Source organism: Protobothrops mucrosquamatus, unplaced genomic scaffold (assembly GCF_001527695.2).
Source record: "Protobothrops mucrosquamatus isolate PMUCROS unplaced genomic scaffold, P.Mucros_1.0 scaffold_154, whole genome shotgun sequence".
Classification (NCBI taxonomy): Eukaryota; Metazoa; Chordata; class Lepidosauria; order Squamata; family Viperidae; genus Protobothrops; species Protobothrops mucrosquamatus.
In genome coordinates this window covers 2,103,847-2,114,412 of record NW_015386230.1, presented here as the reverse complement: position 1 = coordinate 2,114,412, position 10,566 = coordinate 2,103,847, and the positions used below count along the sequence as shown (strand labels likewise).

The 10,566-nt window shown below is 46.7% G+C and overlaps 1 protein-coding gene across 1 annotated transcript in view; it reads left to right on the top strand.

Moving 5' to 3' along the window:
* The first annotated feature begins 204 nt into the window (after positions 1-204).
* DEGS2 (delta 4-desaturase, sphingolipid 2) overlaps positions 205-10,566 on the top strand; it is a 47,879-nt gene continuing 37,517 nt past the window's right edge. The window contains exon 1 of the mRNA XM_015820367.1: positions 205-320. Coding sequence (XP_015675853.1) covers positions 239-320 — 82 coding nt within the window. The 5' untranslated portion in view covers positions 205-238. The remainder of the gene's footprint in view (positions 321-10,566) is intronic.

The window sequence follows — 10,566 nt, the reverse complement described above, 5'->3', positions numbered from 1 at the left end:
AGCAGCAAATGGTGGCGCCGCGCCGGCTCTCCTGAATCCAAAGTGGGAGCTACCGTAACTCCGTCCGCAAAGCCAAATGAGCTGGGCGGCTCTCGGAGCTTGGTGGCTGAAGCGGGCGAGGGTGGGGCGGGGTCTGGTTCCAGGCTGCTCCGGGCTGATATAAGGTGCCTCGCTGGGCTGATATAAGGTGCCTTTTCTGCTCAGCACCGGAGGCGAGCCTGCTTAGCGTGGTGCAGGGATGGGCAACCGGGTCACCCGCAGGGATTTCGAGTGGGTTTACACTGACCAGCCCCATACGCAACGGAGAAAGGAGATTTTGGGTAAGTTAGGACTGAAACGGTGGCTTAACGTTTCGAAAAACCGAAAAGGGCGCTTCTTCTGGCGAGGTGGAGGCGCTCGTCCACCTTTCTTAAAGAATTGCCGTTTATTCCCAGTTGGCGGCCGGTTCGATCGCTTGGGAGGACAAGTGAGCGCGGCTGGATTCCCCCCCCCTTTTTTTTCTTGTTTTCCCCATCCCCTCCCGCAAACTCTGTAATCGAATTTGTCTTCTGGTGCCTGTGAAGAGCCTTAATAATTTCCTCAGCATCAAGGAGGGACTGGTTTGCCGCGTCCCGTTCCAGGACACTTTTGCAGCTTCCCAACTAATACAGAATCCCGGATTCCTTATACATGGACTGACCAGCTTCAAACCTGCTTCGTTTTATATCCTATGACGGGCTAGGTAGTGCCGTTGCTCAGGATAAATTTTTCCGGTTTAGGTGTGTGTGTGTGTGTGTGTGTGTGTGAGAGAGAGAGAGAGAGAGAGAGAGAGAATCTGAGGCATTGAAATAGTGATGTTGAAGATTTTAAGCCCTTTTCCTATGTAGATTCTGGTTCCTTCACAGCTGAATCTTCAAAAGGATTGATCGTAATACATTTTTTGGTGGACTATGGGGTAGCCAAGAGAACTCTAGTGGGCACAAGGATTCCTCTTTGTTGGCAATATATAATTAAAAATATATAAATGAGTGACAACTGAGTCAGAGCTTCTCAGGGCGCGTTTTAGAAAGAAGGATTCCCGAATGTAGCAAGGCTGGTTTATTATCAGATTTTGAAAAAAAGCAAAACAGCAGATACATTATGCCCTAAGGAACTATAGCCCCATTTTTTTTTTCTTATTTCCTCCTAGGCCCTTCATTAAAATCTTACTTAAAATGGACCATTTTAAAATGGACCCAATTCTTTCTCCTGCATTCTACTCTCCCTCTTTTTGGACTATTTTTTGTCACAAATAAGTTCCTTGATACATTTTGAAACCCTACTTTTATTATGTGAGATGGTTACTGGGATCTAGTTTAAAAACACCAAAGGGACTAGATGAAATAATGATGGAGTTTGCTACCGTTTTAAAATAAATAACATGATTTCCTTTTTATTCAGTCTTCTTCCTCCAGATAGCTTGTTATTCTATGTCAGTGGTGGTGAACCTATGGCACGGGTGCCAGAGGTGGCACTCAGAGCCCTCTCTGTAGGCACGCGCGGCATCGCCCCAGTCCTAGGCCTTCAGCTGGGTTTTATAAAACCTTTTTGCTTTAGGCCTCTGCCGCCGTGTACAAAAAAAAAAAGATTCAATCAATCAGTCAACTTCAACTTCTTGTGGGAAAAAAAAGATCTTGCAAAGTTGGAATTGATTGATTGAACGTTTTAGTCCCACCCAGTCTGCTGTTACCACCGCAGCCACACCCACCCAATGGGCCACACCCAGCCAGCACCCGACGATGCATAAGTGGGTTTTGGGTTGCAGTTTGGGCACTCGGTCTCTAAAAGGTTCGCCATCACTGTTCTATGTGGTTCTCTATCCATTTCGTTTACTGCACAGAAGTTCTGGGGGGAGGGGTGATTCATCTGAATATTCATGGTCACCCAGCTAGGGATTAGACAAGGGGTCCCCAACCCCCAGTCTGTGGACTGGTATTGGGCCGTGGCATGCCAGCAACCGGTCCGCACAAACAAGCAAAGCCCCATTCCTGGGATGCAGGTAGCACACAAAACCACACACTCTCTGGTCTGTGGGAAAACCTTTCTCCACAGAACCAGTCCCTGGTGCCCAAAAGGTTGGGGACCTCTGGATTAGACTACAGGTCCTTCTCTGACTACTGGTACCATAGCTTCCTTTATCTTTCATAGCAGGTTAGATGCACTGTGCAATCAAAGTTTGATTGCACACTATGCACTGTGCAATCAAAGTCCTTTCTGAACTGGCACCAAGCCTGATTTTTTTTTTTATTGACAGAAGGAGGGTTGTATAAATTCACTTCACCTACCACCCATTTTTTTTGTTTATGAAATCAATTCTCCTTTGGGTACACCAAAAGGTATTGTGTAAAATTCCTATCTGGGGCAACATTGTTAAACCATGTTGTTTCCCAAGAGACAACTTGTTCCTTTTTAATTCCATCTGTCTTATTTAGTAAGCAGAGGCAGATGTCAAAATATTTATTTTGAAATGGGTTGACTTGAATTTAAATTTCTGCATGGCGTTTAAGGCATATTCTGTACCTATTGTGTGTCCAATCACTTGTCTCTCTTGGCTATATTGGAACATCTTTTTATTTCTTACAGGCTTAAGTGAATGTAGCAGAGGGTTTGTAATTCTGGAAGGTTGTGTGCTGTTTGACTCGTGAAATAAGCTAATTTAGATTTCTCCAAGTATTTCACACATCATTCCCTTCCTCTCTTGCTGACTGGAAGTGGTAGGAGTTTTAATCCATCATCTCTGGAGGGTGATAGGTCAAAGAAGACCAAGCTAAATACTTAGAGCTGTGTGTGGTGGATGATTGTGTAATGCACAGGTTACAGTACTTGTTCCATCCCTTGGGGCACTTTCTTATATTCCCTTCCCAGCATGGCTAACCTGGTAGTGAACCCCTTCCTGAGACAGGAAAGTATATCAGAGGCTCCTCTTCACTTTATCATTACCTCAGACTAAGAAGCAATGTGTAAGGAAAACTTCCTGTGGAGACCATAACAACCCAGCAGTCACTTCTTCCCCAGAATACTTCTTCCCCTCTATCCCAGATAGTAGCTAGTATTTGGTGCCCCAAATCCATGCATATTCCTTACAGGGCAATTTTGATGTTGTCCCTGCTTTTAGGGGATATATTCCACATTATTTATTATCAATTATCATTAATCTAATAATGTTGGTTGAGTGCCACAACTCTCCCTTCTAAGGTCCGAAAGTTATGCTGCTATTTTTGGCACCTGTTTGGTCCTTGTGGTCCAGATAGCCCTGCAACGTGCAATGCAATACAAGATAACGCTAAGACAGCTTCATATTCTTAGGCCTTTTGGCTAGCCCAGGGATAGGCAACCTCGGCTCTTTTATGACTCATGGACTTCAACTCCCAGAATTCCTGAGTCAGCTATGCTGACTCAGGAATTCTGGGAGTTGAAGTCTATGAGTCATAAAAGAGCCGAGGTTGCCTACCCCTGGGCTAGACAGAGGGAAGATGAGAAGAGCTGTGCTCAACAATTAGTTTTACAGCATAAGAAAGAATCAGATTCAATACACCAGTGTAAGATAGCAACTTTAGGAGTTTCTACGCTTATTCACCTGCCTATCTTATTAAAGTAGTGCTTAAATCTGGCCTCATTAAATTATGTGTTTTGGAGACAGTAAAGTCAAGAAGTCTGCCTGCTGACTTCCTGTTAGAGCCAAACCAACTATAGGTGGTCCTTGACTTACAACCATTCATTTAGCGACAGCAGACTGAAAAAAAGTGACTTAGGGTGGGTTTTCACACTTATGACCGTTGCAGCATCCCCATGCTCACATGATCAAAATTCAGGCAACTGGCAACTGGCATGTATTTAGAATAGAATAGAGCTCGAAGGGACCTTGGAGGTCTTCTAGTCCACCCCCCTGCTCAAGCAAGTGAACCTATACCATTTCACACAAGTGACTGTCTAGCTCTAGTGACTCTAGTTGCTCCTTAAAAGCCTCCAGTGATGGAGCGCCCACAATTTCTGAAGGCAAACTGTTCCACTGGTTAATTGTCTTCCCTGTTAGGAAGTTTCTTCATAATTCCAGGTTGCTTCTCTCTTTGGTCAGTTTCAACCATTATTTCTTGTCTTGCCCTCTGGTACTTTGGAGAATAAGTTGACCCCCTTGTTCTGTTTTAGAATCAGAGACATCGAAGCGAGGCAGGAGTAACAAATACAACTTCTTTATTGAGATCACAAACAGAACAGAACAGCAAACAAAATGGCGCTGGTACTTTTATACTTCCCTTGCAGGTACAGCATCAGCCTATCAATGCAAGGCTAGTCTCCCACCTTGCACATGCTCACAAGGCTAGACACAGCCTGTCTGGTCCCGGGCAACCACATGGTCTACCCGGACCTTCTACAGCCTCCTGAGCCAGGACATAACACTCTCCCCCCTTGGATAAAACAATAAGTGAATACTTACTGTTTTATAGCAGCATACATATACATGTGTTCAATTAAGCATGTTGTTATTTCTAAACACAGTTATGCCTGCACGCAGGCAGACCCAGTCATTACATTTCTCATATTTACACGAATACCACATATTGTTTAATACTATCAAACAAAACACCCCAACTCTGAGTGTGCCCTGAGTTCAAGAGAACTATTAAGCCTCCCTTACATACATTCTATTTTTTCACAAGACTATTAGGCCTGTCCTGGAATTGACAAGAACCTTACATAGTCTTGTAAATGCTTGGAGGGACCCCTTGCTCGCTCTGATCTTCTTAGAGCTGTTGTGGGCACTTGGCCTGCGAGCTTGCCTGCCAGGCTTGGCAGACCGGGACATAGATGCCCCCTTGAATCCGGTGACCCTCCATCGTACTGACTGGCTGGAGCCTGTAACCCCAGACCAGAGTTCCTTGGTGGGGTGGAATTCCCCGAGTCCACAATGGACCCCTCTTGGGAGCACTGTCCCATGAGTCCAAGACAAGCAGATGGAGAAGCCTGTAGTGCCGGTTGACTGGCCAAATCCATAGACCCAGTGCCTGAGTCAGGAGCTGCCTCGTAGGCAGAACCCCCTTCTGGAGCCAGTGTATCCCCACTTTTGCGGAGAGACTGTGGTCCATGATCGTAATCGTGGTCTTCCTCCCCCCCAAGAGCAGAGCCAGGAGTGGAAGTGTTGCTGGGAAGCCTCCAGCGTAGTTGATCGATGTGCCACCTTAACACACGACCATCGTCCAAGGCCTCTTCGTATGACAGTGGCCCAGAGACCTTGCATACCACTGCGGTCACCCAGAGATGTCCAGGTCCTGTAGTCTCCTAGGTGCCCATGGCTATGACACCTGTGAAGCCACCCGGTCTGGGTGCAACCTGTCCAGTTTGGTAATGAGTCTGCGACCCAAGCGGAGTTCAGCTGGGGCTCTTCCCAGTGGCATTACAAGGTGTGGTGCAGTGGCAAAGAAGAAAGTCAGCTAACCTGTGATGCCAGTTGCCATGAGTGATTCTCTTTAAAGCATCTTTGGTAGTACGCACGATATGCTCAGCCTGGCCGTTGGAAGCTGGATGGAACGGTGCAGATGTGGCATGCCGGATCAAGTTGGCTTGAAGAAAAGCCTGAAACTCAGAAGACATGAATTGGGGTCTGTTGTCGGAGATAAGGACGTCTGGAAGACCATGTGAGACGAAGATTCCTCTCAGCACCTGGATGGTCCTAGCAGTAGTAGTGGAGGAGACAGGAACAACCTCTAGCCACTTGGAATGGCTGTCCACGAGGAGAAGGAAGAATTGCCCCTGAAAGGGCCCAGCGTAGTCGATGTGTACCCTCGACCATGAAGTATGTGTCTCCTCCCACCTATGTAAAGGGCCTGGAGCATTTCAGGCCTTGACTGTTGGCACACTTGGCACCCATGAACCTGGGTCTCGATCTCTTTATCGAGCCCAGGCCACCAGAGATGGCTACATGCAAGCGCCTTCATCCGGACTATTCCCAGATGTCCCCCATGCAGAGAGAGCAAGACTCTAGTCCTCAATGAGGCTGGGATGACTACCCTGCTACCCCATAGGATACACCCCTTGAAAGTGGAAAGCTCGTGCTTTCTCTGCCAGAAACTCTGGAATTCTGCACCAGGACACATGTCAGGCCATCTTGACAACACCCATGTTAGCACGCGTGTAAGCGTGTGATCAGTGGCAGTTTCTGCAGCCACGTCCCTAGCATTGAGGGGAGATTCAGGCAATTCCTGAATGGAGAGAATGTGCAGAGCAGGAGCAGGATCTGCCTCTACCTGCTGTAGAGGTAATCTGCTGAGGCCATCTGCATGGCCCATTTCTTTACCTTGTTTGTGAAGCAGGGTGAAGTCATATGCTGACAGGAAAATTGACCATCTCAGCATTTGTGGAGATATTATGTGAGGGGTTTGTTTGTTTGTTTGTTGTAAACAAGCCCAGCAGAGGCTTATGGTCTGTGTAGAAACATAAAGGGAAATTGCAGTACCTAATACAATGGAAGGGATACCCGTTGTCTGAAGCCACCTGGGTGAAATCCAGTGAAGTAAAGGCCAATAGATTGGTCAAAAGGTTTCATGTGAAACACCCCAACAAACCGAAAGATAACCCTTAACATATGCTTTGGTTTGCTTTACAGGATCTGTCCTTTTTTGTAAGGGGGGCCGGATGTCAACGCTGCAAATACTGTATATTCTTGCTTTGACAATATGCAGAACTGTCTGGTATTTTTATAGTTAAATCAGGCAACAGTGAAAGGGGAGGAGAATAAGGAAAGCCGGGGGAAAAGAAACCGGAAGTGAATCCCATCTTCCAAGTTAATTGGAAGATGTGAACCATGACCCCAAAATAGGGGAGGGAAAAATGCCTGGAATTATGTGCAACGGAAAAGAATCTCAGATCTAAGCATTCCACCATGCCGTACTGACATCTCTGTAACCTTAATAAATGCTTTTAGGATAAAAAAATGCCTGAAAGTCCTTTTAAGTGTTTCGTTAATCAGACACATGACAGCGGCCATATAAGAAATATGGAATTTCTTTATGCCAGCCACTATTGCCAAGGCTTCTCTGTCAATCTGCACATAATTACGCTCTGCAGATGAGAGAGTCCTGGAATAGTAGACCACAGGACTTGTGTCCCATCAGCCTTGAGGTGGCTCAGCACAGCCCCAACCCCATAAGGGGATGCATCACAGGCTATGCATACAGGCAATTGCTCATTGAAATGAGCTAACACAGCATTTGAGGCCAGCAAGGCCTTGGCTTCTGAAAAACTCTTTTCATGGACTTGTGTCCACCGCCAAGGAGCCTGTTTATCCAAGAGCTGGTGTAACGGCTCAGTCACTGCGGCCTTGTGAGGTAGAAATGCATGGTAGAAGTTTAACAGTCCCAGAAAAGCCTGAAGTTTGCTTTTGGACTTGGGACTTGGGGCCTGCTGAATTGCTTTGAGCTTGGATTCAGCAGGATGGATGCCTTCAGCATCAATACGGAACCCCAGAAATTCAGTGGAGGTAACTCCAATCTTACATTTGTCTTGCTCCAGCTTCATCCCTGCTTGGCGGAAACGCAGCAAGACAGCCCTCAGCCTTTCAGCTAAGTTCCCAGATGACTCCCCAGCAATGAGGATGTCATCCAAGTAGGGACAGACCCAGGAATACCATGGAGCGTTCGCTCCACCACACTTTGGAATATTCCAGGGGCCACATTAACCCCAAACTGCAGCCTTTTTACCTTAAAGGCTCCCCGGTGCATCATAATAGTTTGGGCATCAGCCGTTGCCTCATCAACAGGTAGCTGTTGATAGGCCTGAGCCAAATCAAGCTTTGCAAATATTTGCCCCCCCCTTGAGTGAGGCCAGAATGTGTCTCACCACAGGCACCGGGTAGGCATGCTGCTGCAATGCCTTATTAAGTGTACATTTATAGTTCGCACAAATTCGGACTTCTCCATTGGCCTTCAGTGGCGTGACTATAGGGGTTTCCCATGGACTAGAGTCCACAGGTTCTAAGATGCCCTGCTGGAGTAGCTTATCCAGCTCTGCATCTATTTTGTTCTTTAGGGCAAAAGGCACCATTTGGGGCTTGATCCTGATGGGTGTGATGGCTGGGTCTAAACATAAAGCAATGGGAGGCCCCTTGTACAAGCCAAGCTCTGAATTGAACACATCAGCAAACTCCTTGCAAACTTCTGCAAGGCCTGACGTTTGCAGATTGTGAAGTCCAGTCACTTGAATTCCAAGGGCCTCGAACCAATCAAGTCCAATAAGACTCGTATGATCACTCCCAATTACCACCACATCTAGCAGCCCTTCAAAACTCCTACGCTGCATCTTGAGCGTGACCTCCCCCTTCACGCTGACTCTGGAATTCTGTAAGTCAGTAAGGATTAAATTTGAAGGCCTGAGTTTAACTCGTAGGCCACTTCTGCTGCAAATCTTTTTAAAAGTGTCTAAGGAAATGATAGATACAGCGGACCCTGTGTCCAACTCCATCGACAAGGGAACCCCTTGCAACTTCATGTCAATGTGAAGCTTTTTAAGTGGCCTGTGAACCCCGGTTTTGAAAACGGCCCTACGGGACGCGCAGAAGCCCACCCTGTTTTGCCTGGGGACCTTGGTACTTTTCAGAGGCAATTCTTCTGGAGACTGTTCCTTCTGGTGACCCAAACAGACGGAGGCAATGTGGCCTTGCCTTCCACATGCCCGGCAGATAGTGGAGCGGAACCGGCAGTCAGAGCGCTTGTGGCGTCCTCCACACCCGAAACACCGAGGGAATGAGGTTGTCTGTTGTCTACCTTCCTGAGGCCTTCTTTCTGCTTGCTGCTGAAGCCTGTCTACCTCCAACTCTGGATCCTCTTCTGGAATCTCCCGAGCGACCTCATGATGGACGGTGCTAGGTATTAGGGGGTTCTTGGCAAGCCGCACGGCCTTCACAGCTCCTCCCGCTGCTTCTTCAGCTGCAATCTCTCTCAAAGCATCTTGAAATGAGACATTTTCTTTTGCAAAAAGTTTCTGTTGCAGCTCACAACTTCGTAGGCCGCAAACCAAGCGATCCCAGAGCCTCTCTTCTAGATCCTTAAATGCACACGGCCTAGCTGCTTGTCTTAAGGCAGCAACAAAGTCCGCAGCAGATTCACCAGGCCTCTGATCCCCCTGCTCAAAGGCGTGCCTCCATGCAATTACTGAGAGCTTGGGTTCGAAGTGCTCTTGCAGCATCCTCTTTAAGTCAGCATACACAATTGATTCCAGTGGTGCTGGGGCTACAAGATTCTCTGCAATATTGAAAGTCTCTTGCCCACAGACACACAGCAATGCAGCAACTTTAAGGCCGTCTTCTTGGATCTTGTTTACTCAAAAGTAATTCTCTACTCGAGCCACGTAGGAGCTCCAGCGCTCAGGGTGAGAAGTATCAAATTCTGATAGATGGCCTAGCTTTGACATCGTTACAGCCTCTCGATGCCTCTCACTGCAAGGTATGAGAAGGGGTCCCACGAAGCCAAGCTCATCTCCAGTGTTCTCGTACTGGCAGGCAATCGCTTCCTCTGGACGCCAAACTTCCCAGCGCTTCAGGCCTCCTCTGGTAAGTCAGCCTAGCTTCTCCTGTTGTTCTTCTTGCAGCCAATCCCACCTTCATCGCCAATGTTCTGTTTTAGAATCAGAGACATTGAAGCGAGGCAGGAGTAACAAACACAACCTTTACTGAGATCACAAACAGAACAGAACAGCAAACAAAATGGTGCTGGCTCTTTTATACTTCCCTTGCAGGGACAGCATAAGCCTATCAATACAAGGCTAGTCTCCCACCTTGCACATGCTCACAAGGCTGGAGACAGCCTGTCTGGTCCCGGGCAACCACGTGGTCTGCCCGGGCCTTCTGCAGCCTCCTGAGCCTGCTGAGTCATTCAGCAGGCCCAGGACATAACACCCCTCTTCTTTGTGGCAGCCCCTCAAATACTAGAATATTGCTATCATGTCGCCCCAATCCTTCTTTTCTTTAGGTTAGCCAAATCCAAATCCTGCAGCCGTTTTTCAAGCTGCACTGTCCCGTGTATGTGTATGTATGTCACTATTTGTAATTCTTTCCAGGAGGCTTCCAACAAGCAAAGTCAATGGGGGCAGCCAGATTCACTTAACGACTGCATGATTAACTTAACTGCGCTGATTCACTTAACAATTGTGATCAAATGGGGTCCAATTCACTCAACAACTGCCTTGCTTAGCAATGGAAAGTTTGGGCTTAACTGTGATAGTTAAGTCAGGGACTACCTGCATCCATTTTAAGTTTTCAAAAAAACAGTAGAGAAGCAACCTGAAAACTAATATCTGATCTGAGTTACTCTACTCCCCTACATTAGAGGGAACTGGTACAGCATTAGGGTTGGGAGCTTAAGTAATGAATGAGAGCTTCAAATTCAAAATATTTAATAGTAATTTTTATTAAACTTTACTATTGAAAAGATAAAAACTGATACAAAATAAAGAAAAAAGTGTGGAAAAAAATAGAAAAGAAAAAATTAAATCTAGTAAAGAAAAACATATATAAAGAGATTCCTTCCCACTTCATCACAGCAAGTATAAACAATTTTA